The sequence below is a fragment of the Gymnodraco acuticeps genome, unplaced genomic scaffold (genome assembly GCF_902827175.1).
Source record: "Gymnodraco acuticeps unplaced genomic scaffold, fGymAcu1.1, whole genome shotgun sequence".
Classification (NCBI taxonomy): Eukaryota; Metazoa; Chordata; class Actinopteri; order Perciformes; family Bathydraconidae; genus Gymnodraco; species Gymnodraco acuticeps.
The window spans coordinates 230,981-246,428 of record NW_022990398.1 but is presented as its reverse complement, the minus strand read 5'-3'; the positions used below and the strand labels follow the sequence as shown (position 1 = coordinate 246,428).

The following is a 15,448-nucleotide window of genomic DNA, read 5'->3' as shown; positions in this document are numbered from 1 at the left end:
GCCTGAGAGTAAGAATCTTCCAGTGGGTGTTCGTGGTGTAAAAACAATGTCAAACTAATATATAGAAGCACAAGCGGATAATAAAATCCTAGCAGGCGATGCTGGTCTGTCAGCAATGATACGTTGCTGGGAGCATGTTCTGTTTGAGACGCTGAGAGGAGGCCTTTCTGACAGGAGACGCTCTGTAGACACAGGCACTACAGAGACCACACTTTACTGTAACAAAGAGACATTTCAAAAGAAATACCCCTCTGAAAAAGTCTGTACTGGCGTTTATGCTTTATAAAAGGTCTGAGATCAATTCAGTAATTTAGACAAACAAGGAGAAAGATAATAGAGGGATTACTTCATTAAAACTACCGCACTTCTATCACTAAATCAGGGTTTGGATGAAGCTGCAGACTTCCCTCTCATTAGTAAGGTCTGCCTGCAGCTGAGGGGAGTTACAGGAGAGTTAAATGTGTAGACATGTGGTGAGAGAAGGACCTGACCACAGCAGGGAGGTTATCTGCAGAGCGACGCTCCTCACTGAGGAAGGCTGCTGCAGTGTGTTCGAGGAGGAGCATCTGCAGACTGTAGGGCCAACCCTGCAGCTCATTCTTCTGCACTGTGACAGTTTTATTCCATAGATTCACTGCATCGTACGGCGAGGCTCTACTCTCTTATTTTGGGGTTTTCCAGTTGTAAATTGAAACTTTGTTGCATTTCCAAGCAAGTAGTGACGATACCAGAAGACCAGAGGTGGAAGGAGTACTCATGTATCCTTCACTTAAGTACAAGTAATAATACCACTGTGTAGAAATACTCTGTTACAAGTAAAACTGTTGTAATTAAGAAATGCATAAGACTGGTAAGAGAGTTTTTTTACTTTATTATAACATCATTTCTGAATTATCTCTGCTGCATTATCTGTTCCCACAGTGGAGACCCTGTCCACTATCTCACACTCCGTTCCCACAGTGGAGACCCTGTCCACTATCTCACACTCCGTTCCCACAGTGGAGACCCTGTCCACTATCTCACACTCCGTTCCCACAGTGGAGACCCTGTCCATTATCTCACACTCCGTTCCCACAGTGGAGACCCTGTCCACTTATCTCACACTCCGTTCCCACAGTGGAGACCCTGTCCACTATCTCACACTCCGTTCCCACAGTGGAGACCCTGTCCACTATCTCACACCTCCGTTCCCACAGTGGAGACCCTGTCCACTATCTCACACTCCGTTCCCACAGTGGAGACCCCTATCCACTATCTCACACTCCGTTCCCACAGTGGAGACCCTGTCCACTATCTCACACTCCGTTCCCACAGTGGAGACCCTGTCCATTATCTCACACTACTCTCTCGTTCCCACAGTGGAGACCCTGTCCACTATCTCACACTCCGTTCCCACAGTGGAGACCCTGTCCACTTATCTCACACTCCGTTCCCACAGTGGAGACCCTGTCCACTATCTCACACTCCGTTCCGTTCCCACAGTGGAGACCCCTGTCCACTATCTCACACTCCGTTCCCACAGTGGAGACCCCTTTCCACTATCTCACACTCCCGCTTTCCCACAGTGGAGACCCTGTCCACTATCTCACACTCCGTTCCCACAGTGGAGACCCTGTCCATTATCTCACACTCCGTTCCCACAGTGGAGACCTGTCCATATCTCACACTCCGTTCCCACAGTGGAGACCCTGTCCACTATCTCACACTCCGTTCCCACAGTGGAGACCCTGTCCAATTTTAAAATCTCACACTCCGTTCCCACAGTGGAGACCCTGTCCACTATCTCACACTCCGTTCCCACAGTGGAGACCCTGTCCACTATCTCACACTCCGTTCCACAGTGGAGACCCTGTCCACTATCTCACACTCCGTTCCCACAGTGGAGACCCTGTCCACTATCTCACACATCCGTTCCCACAGTGGAGACCCTGTCCACTATCTCACACTCCGTTCCCACAGTGGAGACCCTGTCCACTATCTCACACTCCGTTCCCACAGTGGAGACCCTGTCCACTATCTCACACTCCGTTCCCACAGTGGAGACCCTGTCCACTATCTCACACTCCGTTCCACAGTGGAGACCCTGTCCACTATCTCCACCCTCCGTCCCCAGTGGAGACCCTGTCCACTATCTCACACTCCGTTCCCACAGTGGAGACCCTGTCCACTATCTCACACTCCGTTCCCACAGTGGAGACCCTGTCCACTATCTCACACTCCGTTCCCACAGTGGAGACCCTGTCCACTATCTCACACTCCGTTCCCACAGTGGAGACCCGTCCATATCTCACACTCCGTTCCCACAGTGGAGACCCTGTCCCTATCTCACACTCCGTTCCCACAGTGGAGACCCTGTCCACTATCTCACACTCCGTTTCCCACGTGGAGACCCTGTCCACTATCTCACACTCCGTTCCCACAGTGGAGACCCTGTCCACTATCTCACACTCCCGTTCCCACAGTGGAGACCCCTGTCCACTATCTCACACTCCGTTCCCACAGTGGAGACCCTGTCCACTATCTCACACTCCGTTCCCACAGTGGAGACCCTGTCCATTATCTCACACTCCGTTCCCACAAGTGGAGACCCTGTCCACTATCTCACACTCCGTTCCCACAGTGGAGACCCTGTCCACTATCTCACACTCCGTTCCCACAGTGGAGACCCTGTCCACTATCTCACACCTCCGTTCCCCACAGTGGAGACCCTATCCCACTATCTCACCGCTGTGACACTCCAACAAACTGGAGCATGGTTCAGCTAAAAAGCCTTTTACTCTGTTTTCACCTAAAGAACCAGTGCATTGTGGGAGTTATGGTGGAGGTAGTGATGGTTCCTACTGATGTCCAGTGGTCTCCAGTCAGTGTAGCACATGTCTCTGGTGCTGATTCCTCCGCTTTCTTTGCCTTTTCACCGGCATGTGATTCATGCTAAAAGTCGTGGTAGTACAAAAGCAAGTCTAGGTCAAACTTGTTGATGAGATTAATTTGTTATAATTTTTTTTATAAGCGTTAAGGTTTGCAGATTACTCGCCAGCATTGACAGCCCTAGTTAACACAACTTCTCTCAGAGTTTTGGGCAGTTTGAATCAATAACTGTTGTGTCTGTTCAGAGCCTCACTGACAGCAGCAGCCCTGAGAGCTCGGTGTGAGCAGCGCCGCTCTGCAGGCGGGGGTCAGCAGTGGTCTACAGGAGATGTGGAGTTTACAATCAGAAGCAGCAGAGTGACACAGGAGAGGGGGGGGGCATGCAGTTTCTGCTAAGTTCACTCCTCCAAACTACAGACTACAGGCTACAGGACGGGGGGAGCGGGGTCAAAAATAACGATTAGAAAATGGATTCGACTTTCACCTTTTCCTTTATCGCATCAACCTGGAAAGGAAATTCAGAGAGGCAACTTAAAGAGGAAAAAAAAACAAATGGAAGTCTGACAGAGAGAGCAGAGCAGACACACGGCTCGTCACTTAAAGAAAACACTAACAACGCCACTTTTTATACAAATGCAGACGTGAGATCCTTCTGGGACTTTCACCTTGTTGATTACAACAGTGTGGTACATAAAATACAGGGCGTGCAGTTTCAACACTTAAGAGATGTTCTACACAATGTACACTGTATAATGCAAAGGCATAAGAACATTATTTACTGTGACTTTGCAAAGGATTCCTTGTTTCAACAAAGCGCTGATATTACACATACATGTATGTGACCCGCTCTATCGAAATCAGTCGGAAGTCGCAACGGTCGCTCATTTCAAAATAAACGTGGATTTGCGTAAAAAAAATTGGGGTGTTTAGTTTGATTTGAACTAAACAAAGTCTTGGCTTTCAGAATATGAAACTTTTATTTTCAAAATCACACGATAAATACATTTTTTAAGCTTGTAAAGGCAAGATGACAGCTCTCACTCGCACTCTGCTGTTCCGCAGCACCGCTCTCCCTCCCTCCGGCTGAAATTATGAATGAAAGGCGTATAGTAATCATAGATATCACGGCAGGGTCCGTGACAGTTTGTTTCCATCTGATTTCAAATAAACAAAGTCTTGGCTTTCAGAATATTAAACTTGTTTCGGCAAATTCAGATGATAAATACAACTTTGAAGCTTCGGCATAATTACAAGCGGAGAACGGAGTAACTTGACGTCACAGCAGGCATAACAACAGCCGGTGTTTCTCGTGAGGGTTTCCCCCGGGAAACAAACACAACACACACAAACACAAAAATACACAAACACACACACGTATACACACACACACACACACACTCGCGAGCTTCCCCAAGACCAGTAATCCAAACGAAAATATTTTCCCTCCGTAGTATTTTGATCATTTATTAGCCGCTAATAACCAATCAGATCGATCCAGAGAAGAGGAAACTTTAAAGGCCTTTTTCTCAAAATGATGACTCGGTGACAGTCATTACATAATGTGACATATTTTGCTTAATATTTGGAGAACAAAAACAATCCTGATATCATTAGAAAGCTAGGAATCTCCTCTTTCCAACAGTGTATATAACTCAAAATGTGTCTTCGGGTCAATGCGACTGATTTCGATAGAGCGGGTCACATATGTTGATCTGTTAAAATCCAACAACTTGGCACTTTTGAATGTTCTCTCAGGTCTGTGGTCTGTTATGAAAGCAGTAGGTGCCATGTAGCAGAGATAGATGTCAGCAGAAGCAGGTATGAATCTTCTCTGGAACACATTTGTATGGAAAAGCAGCTCGAATGGAAGAAAACCAAATGAAGAAGGAGGAAGACAGACAGAGTGACAGAAGCACAGAGCATGAATGGAGGAAAGAACAGGCAGTACTGGAGGGGGGGCTTTATCCTTTAAACTGTTTGTGAGACACTGCCTTTAGATGAATAGTATTCGCAAACATATAATGGCTACTGCTGTTGGATGGGCAAAGAAGCATATAAAGGAATTTAACTAAATATTCCATTTATGAACAGGTGGGATATTCGGTGGCTCTCCATAGATATGTACAGGTTTGCAAACACAACACCTGACAGCAGGAACAGACCCATCATCTACCCTACTACTTCCACCTCAGGTATCTAGAACACTTCCCTCTCTGGTAAACCTTCCTACAGAGGCGTTAGCTCTGGTGAACCCACCTTAGAGAGATACTCCCTCATGACCTGGATGAAGTATGGCATGGAGAAGTCCATGAGGTTGTGCCTCCAGGCCGTCTCCAGCACCACGTCGGGCCGCAGCAGGTCGTAGCAGGTGAACAAGCAGGCGGCGAAACACTCCTTCTTGTCCTCATTCAGGAACCAGGCCAGCAGCTCCTCGGCCAGCTCGATGTCTTTGGACTCCGACGCGTACTGCATGGCGTCCTGTGGGGGGAACACAACAACAGCTCAATGAAACCACTTAAAGGGGTAGGGTAGGTAAGAATGGAGAAACCAGCTCGAGTGCGCTAGAATTTGAAAGTACGCAGTCGAAAAAAATCTGCCCCTTCCTTCAGACTTCCTCACAGAGCCCCTCCTCCAACACACACGAACGCGCACATGACCCATGAGGGCACGAGATAAGTTTGTGCACAGATGGAAGGCTGACAGGCAGGTAGGCCATCCAGTTATTTTAGCCGGGCCGGCTCAGATGACTGGTCGTGCTTTTTACAGAGCTACGGCTTCCAGGGATGACATTTTTTATGGATTTTTTGTCAAAGCACTTAAGATATTCATTGCTATCGGGATGTTAAGAGCATTCCATGGAATATAACAAAAAGTGTTTCTGAAATAAATGACATACCCCACCTTTAAGGAGAGGTGAAACATCTGCCGTTTGGGTATCATTGAAATGTGACGATGTGGTTTATATAGGGTTGGGTAACGTTTGGATTTGAACAACTCTGGTTCCAATTTCAGTTTTGCTCTTAAAACTAAAATAAGCTCACATGCCTATTGCACAGAAAAGAAAGTCTTTATAAAAACATGTACTTGCTATTCACATTCAAACGTCAATTTTTGTCTTTGGTTACCCGGGATGGGGATATAGGATTTGGTTATTTCTCAGAACCCGAGTTTTTGTTCCCAACCCTAGACTTGAAGCGTTTATACTGAAAGTTATCATTTGTTTTGAATGTACCTTGTAGAGCTTGTCCTTCTTGCAGAGCTCGACGCTCTGTTTCCAGCGGTTGTTGCCCTTGAACAGGTAAGCTGCGATCCTCCTGAACTCGATCAGATCGTGCTTCTCCAGGCCCTGAGCCAGCGAGATGTTGTCGAAGTTGTCGTAGGCATCGATGGATGTACGCACGGCCTGGTGAGAGGGGATAATAGATTTAAAAACTGATCTGAACTTATCGAGTACACTGTGCTAGAAGTTACAAATCCCAACCTTTTCCTCACCTCAACCAAAATAAAACAATGTCCCAAACAGATTATCATACAATCAGTATTATTTCATACCGCATAGTCTTCCTCGATGATGAAGAGGTTGTTGAGTGCCTCATTGACTGACTTGTTGTTGTGAGTCTGGACTGACCTCAGGTAAGGTTTAACCAGAGGCAGCTGTTTCACCTGAAGAATCAGAAAGAGAAATCATTAATAAAGTATCCTATTAAATGCTTCTCTTGTATCACATATCATTTTGTAAAAACACGGCTCATTGAGTTTTAAGAAAGCAGTGATGTTCGAGACCTTGCTGAAGTTGTTGACGGCGCGTGAGTGGTCCAGCCGAGGAGAGAGGACGATGAGCAGGTCGTTCAGCAACAACGGTTTGAACTCCAGATAAAACTGAACAGCCTTGTAGTACAGCTCCACGTTGGCCACCTACAATCAAAAACACACATACAATTCCTATTCGACATCCATTAAGGAAGATAGAAGGATGGTAGAGTGTCACTGTTGTTAATAAAAAGACTGGGACTGCCCCCTGATAGCATTGTTTTATTTTACCTTGGTGACAATGTCTTTGAACTGGCCCTCCTTCCAGGCGTCAGCTGGGTGGCTCATCATGGTGATGATGGCGTTGTCGTATTCCTCGTACTTGTCGTAGAGGAACACCAGCTCCCCCCAGAGGTGGGCCTGCTCTGCTGCCCTGAGGACCTGAAACACACACACGTTAGATAGATAGCTATTGTTCGCTGGCTAAACAGCACAGTGACAGGTTCATTGAGTTGGGTCTCTAGGTCAACTTGTTTTTATAAATGTGAACTAGGGGTGCAACAACTAATTGACTTAATCGATTACCAAATTAGTTGCCAACTAATTCAGTCATCGATTAGTTGGTGACGTCATCACATGTGTTTTATGCACCGTTAAACTCCAACGTTATCGGTCTTTTTATCGGTACTGGAGACATTTAAAACATTATGTCATATGTATTATTCAGGGTATATGCAGGAATCCTGAAGTCAAATTGAATACCTTTTAAGACCTTTTTTAAGACCCTTTCCATACATTTTAAGACCTCATCGCAACTTCGAGTTCTAACCGGTTACATTGGCGACACACTTTACCATTTACTATATTGATTGTAAGATAGCACAACTAAACAGAGTGCAGACAGACTACTGAAGCCTCCTCTCCACATGAACTTCAACCTCTCTGTGAAGGTCAGGTTTAATGCAGTATGCTGCTTTGTTGCTTCTGTACTCTGTGCTCTTTCATTCCAGTTAAACTCCTCAGAAACCATTAGAAACCAGTATTTGACCAATAAATAAACAATATATTAAACTGTGGTGAGCTTCAGCGGGGTAATGCCATATAGGAGCTCCCTCACAAATACCCAGGGGTTAAATTGGGCTGGGGCTGTCCGGGGCTAAGCCCGGCACATAGGACGATGCTCTGACGTCATCACCCTCACACATTTGTCATATGTTTACAAAAAACAATATATATGTTAAGACTTTTCTCGTTCTTAATTTAGACTATATTTAGGGTCGATATGTGTTGACCTTACTTTAAAATAGCAGATCTCTGTGACCGGATATAGTTTGGCTTAGACCCCGGCCCCACGAGGACGCATACAGTAAAACACATACGCAAACGCAAAAAAGTCTTCCGTTCACACGCATTCGATTCATTAACGTGTCCGTTCACACTAGACTGCTGGAAATGCTGGAAACGCTGTAGTACATATGCCAGGCCTGTAAGTGGCGCTGCTGCCGTCACAAAATACACCAAAAGCAGCGAAGAAGACCCCGGAGCATGGTTGTCATGGTTGCCCTTCAGTTTATTCTCCGCGGTGGATGGCGTGTTCTCCTGCTGTATATCTCTCAGGTAGTCCACCAGCAGATAACAACCCCCCCCCCCCCCACACAGAGCGGAGCAAGGCAACGAAACTTAAAATAATGCCCCTTTCACACCAACGCGTTTTCAGCTCGGAGCTGGAGCCTGAAAAGTACCGGTTTTTCCTGTTCACACCGCAGAGGCGCCGCCTCTTAGCTCCGGATTCCGGTTCACTTCCAGCTCCAAAAAATTGTCGGTCTAGAGGCAAGAGCTTCGGAGCTAAGAGGCGGCGTTGCTTACGTCTCTCTTACGTCGAGGCGGGGGCAGGGGCAGATTAGTCGTTGAAGTAGATGCTGAAGACCACAAAGAAGTCTTGCATTTCGCATGTGATGTTTGTAAAGTTCCAAGTAAAGTCGTCCCTTGTAAAGTCGTCCGATGCCTTCCATTTCGTTTCGTAAGAGGATAACCAAAGCGAACAGCGCTTCAATACAATCGGCCATTGTTGTTGTTGTCGATGTGAGGGATTTCCGCGCGGTTTGGATTTTATGAAGCAGGCACGTAAACGGTGACGTCATGACGCAGCAGCGGCAGCTCTGGGCAGTGTGAACAGAGCGGGAGCAGAAAAGGGAAACCGGAGCTGAACCAGAAAAGCTCCCGCTCGGAGCTAGAAAGGGAAAAGCGCTGGTGTGAAAGCCGCACGAGAAGCAGCATTTTATGGCACGCTATGCATGGGGCCACCTTGAGGGGATTTCCCGACATGTTGTTTCAGTAAATTAAAGGGTGTTTCATGTTGTCGTTGCTGTGGACCTTCTTAATACCTTGGAAAATGCAGTTTAATACTTTTTAATAGCCTTAATTTTCGCTAAATTGATTTATCAACTTTTAATACTTTTTAAGACCCCGCGGACACCCTGTTATTGCTACATAAACATTATATCGCAGTCTTAGTGTCGCCAACTCCTTTCTAATATGCAATAAGACTACAAAATGCGTCGATGATGTATTTTAGATCTTTCCAATCAAGACGAGAGATCTCTCTCCCCCGTCTGTGTGCGAGGGGGCGGGGCAGTTTACACACACGCGGCTGCTACATGCAGCAAGCAGCACACACGGAGGAGATGGCGGAGAAAACGCGCTCTGAGGTGGTTCAACTTTACCCGTCTCGATGTGGACAATGCTCTTTGCCAAAAGTGCAATAAGAGTTTAGCATGTAAGGGCGGCAACACGAGCAATTTGTCTAAACATTTAGCAAAAGTGCTCCACATTCAGACGGAGAAATGCACCGGGTTCGACTGTCTTTCCAGCAGCTCTGTAGCTCCATCCACGAGTAACGTTTCCACGTCAGGTGTTCTGTATGCTAGCAGCACCACACGGAGTTAACTACATCATACAAACATGGGTTAATGATTAGAGGAAACTGAGTTATTTATTTTGTTAAAGTTTCAGCTATTCTGTTTACAGTTATCAGATTATTTAATACGATTTGTTAAAACATTGTTGTTTCTTTTGATGTGAAATATTATGTATTTAATTTAAATAAAAAGCAATGTTAGTTTTGTTCACAATTTCTTTAGTTAGTTTACCTTATTTTTTTTCAAAAGAAACGTTAAAGGACCGGATCGATCAGCAGTATCGATAAAAGTAGTAGTACCGTTAAAACCTTAACGATCCGAATAGTCGATTAATCGTTTCATTAAATCGATTATCAAATGAGTCGTTTGTTGCAGCCCTAATGTGAACACTGTGGACCTTTGTCTCCCCTTTGGCAGTGAGGGTTATTATAAACTGTCGACACAAGCTTTAGTTTACAGATGTGCCTACCTTTGGGATGTTGACACGGGACCAGAAGAGCTCCAGGTGCTCCCTCATCTTCTGCGGTTTGAATTTGGAGTAGAGGATGGCGAGCTCGGTGAACATCCCCATGTGAGCGCGCTCCAGCCCCAGGGCGGCCTCCAGCATGGTGATCAGCTCCTCGAAGTACCCGCGGTCCTGCAGGGAACACACGCACTCAATGACACTAATCATGACCCATTTAGAGTAATCATAGAGACAAAATAAACAACGTAAGTCCCTCAGAGATTAGCTGGTCTAAATATCAGAATCTGAATTTCTTTATTCGTCCCTCAGAGGGGAAATCGACATAGTTACGGCAGAGAGACAGTGCAGTAGGGCTGTGCGATTATGGTAAAAATCATAATCACGATTATTTTAAACGATTATCCATTTACTTTGAAAACATCCATTTATTGCAAAACAAACGTGAACAGTATGTTTTTAACAGTTGATTACCCTGAACTTTAAGTATAATTCAACAAAAAAAATAAAAAATAATAATAATCGTTTTATTTCGATTACGTTGTTTTCGTAATCGTTGCAAGCCAAAATCGTAATCGAGATTAAAATACGATCAATTGTACAGCCTTACAGTACAGTATAAAACGGTATTAAGGAAGCACACAATAATAAAATAAGCAGAAGCAGCTTCTCACACAAAGGAGACCGGGTCCAAGTTACATTACTTAATATACCGATGGCAGTTAATCGGGCAAACGTTTACCGATGCATTGGGGCATCTCTAAGCATGGTTACCCCGGTTACCTGGTAGTAGTTGATGAGTTCCTCCAGTTCGTCAGCATGGACGACAATATGCAGGCCGCACATCTGAGCGAGACGGAACTCCTTTCCTTCTACACACGCAAAACACACCTGCAGGAGAAGAGGATCAAATGTGTTTATGATAGACCAGCTCAGACACAGCTCACAGTACTTTGCTGACACTATAGGAAGGCTTCATGTCTCGGTTAAACAAATACATAATCTTTTATATTGTGATAAGGGCTAGGCCTATATTTATTTGTCTTTACTGTGATATTTACCTTCCTGGAGATATTAAAAAAACCTATATCGCAATAGAAAGTCTTCACAGCCCAACATTTGACACTTTTATTTCCACCTTGAAGACTTAAAAATAAAGCTCCCTCACCTCCTTCCAGGTGCGGGTGCTGTTGGCCTTGCGGGCTCCGTCCACGGCCGCCTGGTACTCCCCGAGGTGCACCAGAGTGGAGGCCAGACGGCCGAAGTTAGAGACGTTGTTGTAGAGCAGTTTGGCTGCGTCATACATCTTATCATCATAGCAACGGTCACCCACCTGTAGAGAAGAGTACCAAAAAACACAATCAGCAAAGTAGCAAACTGTAGAAAGAAATTGTGAGATTGTGAGATTGAGAGTGTGTGGAGACGTACTTGCTGAATGTGAGCGTTATTCGGTCCGTTGATGAACTCCTCCAGCTCAGCCAGGCGGTTTGTTTTGGCCAGAGCGAAGATCAGCTCCGTCTCAACGTACGACTCGCGGGCCTTCTTACGGGCCATCTGCAGGAACTTCACCAGGTCCTCCCAGTTTCCTGACGACAGGATCAACATCAGCTTCATGACAACATCAATCTAATGCATATTTACTAGGGCTGTACCCAAAGTTCAAAGCTTCCTTGATAACTTTGATATTCTTTTGAGGGTGCTTAGAAAGATTACGTTACTCTAATAGTACTATTTGTAGAATTCCAGGGAATATTACATTTGTAGCTTCATTTCAACATTTCAATAGAAGCTATAGACGTACACAAATGACCGTCAGTGCAGCCCGCCCCTTATACTTAATAATCTAGCGTCTCCTTTAAATGGATAGTCCTAAAGATAGCCAAAGCTCCTCTTACCGCTTTGTGCAGCAGCTTGTCCCACCTCCATATACGCAGAGGGGTCGTCAGCCTTGATGTACGAGTCGATGGCTTCCTTCACCAGGCCCTTCTGAAGCTGGGCCTTCGCCAGCTGACTCCACACCGGCGGCTCGTTGCAGCGCTCCGCAAACTCATAGGCTCGGTCCAGGTTACCAATGTGCTCAATGAGAACCTGGACAACCGCAAAACATATTTAGGGTGCGGTCAAATTGTCACGCAAAGAAAACACACAGCTACCTTGCACATCAGTCATTTATAATAAGAGCAGTTAGAATTCACTAGATGAAAGGAAATGAGCTTCTGTTTTCCTTTATCACCTCCTTAAGGATACACTGGTCCACACACTGTATGAAAGTATTTGTGTTCATTAGTAATCCACTGACCTGCACAGCAGAGGTGTTGACATCAAACTTTTTGAAAATAGCGAAGGCCTCCTCAAACAGCTCGTTGCTGATGGCGATGTTGGCGATGTCCGGGGCGTCGTAGTTGTCCAGGCGGTTGATGTACTCCATCACACGAGTACGGTCGGCTTTAATGGCTGTCAGGATCAGCAGGTTCTGCAGGTTTCTGAAAAACAAAACAGGACGTTTTCAGTGAGGGTCTTATTTTCTACTTTACTTAAAGGTGGGGTAAGTTTGAGAAACCAGCTCGAGATACACTTTTTGTTATATTCCATGGAATGCTCTTAACATCCCGATAGCAATGAATATATCAAATTCTAGCGCACTCGAGCTGGTTTCTCCAAAATGACCTACCCCACCTTTAATAATGTTTTATTTGCGTCTTTGCTTTAACAGTGTAAATGTCCCTCAGTGTCTCACCTGTGCTCACTGAAGACAGAGTTATCCAGGACGATCTTCTCCAGCAGCTCGATGAGCTCGTTGGGGAGGTCTGCGGTCATGAAGGCTTTGACTGTGACGGACACCTCCTCTGGGTCCTGGGTCTCAGACAAGGCCGTCTGCACCACCTGCAGCAGAGAGGGGCATTTGGTGTTGTAAGTACATATGAACAAGTCTATAACATGCATAAAAAGACAAGGGACGCAAATTGTGTGATGGTTACAATATGAATGCTAACTCTGACCTGGTCGATGAGCGGTCTCCGGTAGTTGTTGGTCTCCAGCAGGACGCTCGCCCACAGCTCAGCATCTTTACGACGCACCAGGTAGCGGGACAGACTCTTGAACAGCGAGTTCTCATTGCACACCTGAAGAAATACAAGACACACAAAAACTGTTAATATCACAGGCAACAGTTCAGACATGTCTTAGAACTAATAAATGAACATTAAAACAACGACAAAAGTAACCATTCATTAACAAAAAGTGCAACACAAGATGCAAACTATTGCATTTGTAATGTAGCTTGATGAGCACAGGGGAATGGAATTAGTGCCGTGTCCACATAGAGCTTTACTTGATGTACTGATACCCTCCACTAGACTCCTAGTTACGTCGCGAGCTGCGTGCATGATTTGGTTCGGCAGCCAAATACCGCAAAATAATCTGAGCCGCGTTTGTGTGTATTGTGTTTGTTTCCCGGGGAAACCCTCACAAGAAACACCGGCTGTTGTTATGCCCGCTGTGACGTTAAGTTGCCGCTCGTAAAGATGCCTTTACAAGCTTCAAAGTTGTTTTTATCATCTGAATTTGGCGAAACAAGTTTAACATTCTAAAAACCAAAACTTTGTTTATTTGAAATCAGATGAAAACAAACTGTTACGGACCCTGCCGTGTTATCTATGATTACTATACGCTTTTCGTTCATCATTTCAGGGGGAGGGGGAGCAGGCTGACAGGTGTCTGTGTGGACATTCCCCTTATTGTGGAATAAGGGGAATGCAGAGACAGACACCTGTCAGCCTTATTCCACTGTTAAATAACCTGTTCAATACAAACCTGCCACTTTAATGAAATAACATTTCTGTGAACTGATATTTGTTTAGTGAGCTTATTAGAGGATGTTCCCTGAAAGATTGTAACATGTCAATGAAGATGTCAGACTTAGTATATTTGTTAATAATTACATACATGGAATTTGTGTGTGTGTGTTCCAAGTGAATCTGTGGCCCCCTGGTGGCCAGTACAAGAATGACGTGGCCCCCACCACCGTCCAAATTGCCCATGCCTGACATCGAGCTTTTTCCGAGGAAAATGTTTCAATTGATTCAGGAGACATGCCGTCAAATGCGACCATCTCAAGAAAAAACATTTGTATTTTCTGAGCTCTTCGCTTTTTTTGAGCAGCCACTCCAAACTTCGAGATGAAAATATTTCATGCTGGCATCACTAAGGAATTAGAGAAGAAGCTTGTTTCTGGCCGTGTCTTTCAGATATGAACTATCATAACAAAGACAAAAAGCTAGTTTGTGGGAAGATGGGCCAGGCTGGGTGTTGCTGCGGGTGAGTGAAGTACTTTAATATGTACAACATGTACTTTAATATGTACACCATGTAGTAGTGTGGTACTTTTATCTCCGTACGCGGATCTTACTCAGTCTACGGCGGTCAGAGTGAGCGGTAAAACTCAGTCAGACAAAGTGGGAGAGAAGCATCTTCCAGTGTTCATGGTGAAAAAACAACGTCGAACTAATATATAGTTGGACTAACAGATAATAAAATGCCAGGGGGCGAAACTACTCTTTCATCCACATCAGTGATATTTTGTCAAGATATTGTTGACATAGAAACAAGTTTAATAGAAGTATGATTTGGCGTTAGACTCACATGAATCAGCTCCTGGTCACACTGTCCTCTCTCGTAGGCCACACAGGCCAGGTGGGGGTCTCTCTTCTCGCAGTACTTGCCCACCACGCGGCTGTCGTAGAAGGGGTTCTCTCTCAGGAAGCGCTCGGGGTTGTTGTTGCTGTCGATGTAGATCTTGGCCAGGGCGTTGTGGGTGGCGGGCTCCTCGCAACCTTCATGAATGCGAGCTTCTAACCACGGCAGCAGCAGCTTCAGTCTGGAGGAAGATGCACAGTCAGTAACAGAAATACATGTGCTGACTCATGACTCTATTCACCTCATGTTTGACCTGCTCTAGGGCGCTACCGCATCGTCTTATTTTAACTTGGTACTTCCGGTTAGCTGCTAGTGCTAACCAGGAAGAACCAAGCCCCCAGGAAGTATGCCGGACTCTGAGGAAACTATTCGTTGTGGCCAAACGGTGGTACTACACTTCCGTATCAGTCGCTGGGCCCGGAAACACTTTTTCCCCATTGACTAACATTGGGAAAGAGACGTCTGTAAATCGTTGGATAATTTTTTTGAACTAAATAAACTACCCAGTATGAACATTTGTATAGCCCTTATTAAAAACATTCGTTCCTCAAGTTGGAAAATGTGCTAATAACGTTATTCTGAGTTATTTTCCTCTGCATTATGAACGCGGATCCAACCGACGGGACCGCGCCGCCCGGCACGTTCATGTGACGTGTTCAGTACTACATGAGTTTCACCTTTACCCATGGATGCACAATAAGAACGGATTATATGAAAATATGAATACTTTCATGACGTTTCGCTCTCAAAAGTT

General features: G+C 45.3%; 1 protein-coding gene across 6 annotated transcripts in view; it reads right to left on the bottom strand.

Annotated features, from left to right (window-relative positions):
- LOC117551693 (clathrin heavy chain 1) overlaps positions 1-15,448 on the bottom strand; it is a 42,588-nt gene that overhangs the window by 5,525 nt on the left and 21,615 nt on the right. For 4 of the 6 annotated variants that reach the window (XM_034224652.1, XM_034224653.1, XM_034224657.1 and 1 more), the window contains 15 exons: positions 14,641-14,875; positions 12,999-13,121; positions 12,737-12,882; positions 12,299-12,482; positions 11,895-12,087; positions 11,428-11,585; positions 11,168-11,332; positions 10,783-10,890; positions 10,006-10,173; positions 6,910-7,059; positions 6,652-6,783; positions 6,421-6,531; positions 6,101-6,271; positions 5,125-5,346; positions 3,353-3,373 (listed from right to left, as the gene is read on the bottom strand). In XM_034224652.1, coding sequence (XP_034080543.1) covers positions 3,353-3,373; positions 5,125-5,346; positions 6,101-6,271; positions 6,421-6,531; positions 6,652-6,783; positions 6,910-7,059; positions 10,006-10,173; positions 10,783-10,890; positions 11,168-11,332; positions 11,428-11,585; positions 11,895-12,087; positions 12,299-12,482; positions 12,737-12,882; positions 12,999-13,121; positions 14,641-14,875 — 2,287 coding nt within the window. The remainder of the gene's footprint in view (positions 1-3,352; positions 3,374-5,124; positions 5,347-6,100; positions 6,272-6,420; positions 6,532-6,651; positions 6,784-6,909; positions 7,060-10,005; positions 10,174-10,782; positions 10,891-11,167; positions 11,333-11,427; positions 11,586-11,894; positions 12,088-12,298; positions 12,483-12,736; positions 12,883-12,998; positions 13,122-14,640; positions 14,876-15,448) is intronic. The other 2 variants (XM_034224654.1, XM_034224655.1) reach the window with 1 other exon arrangement.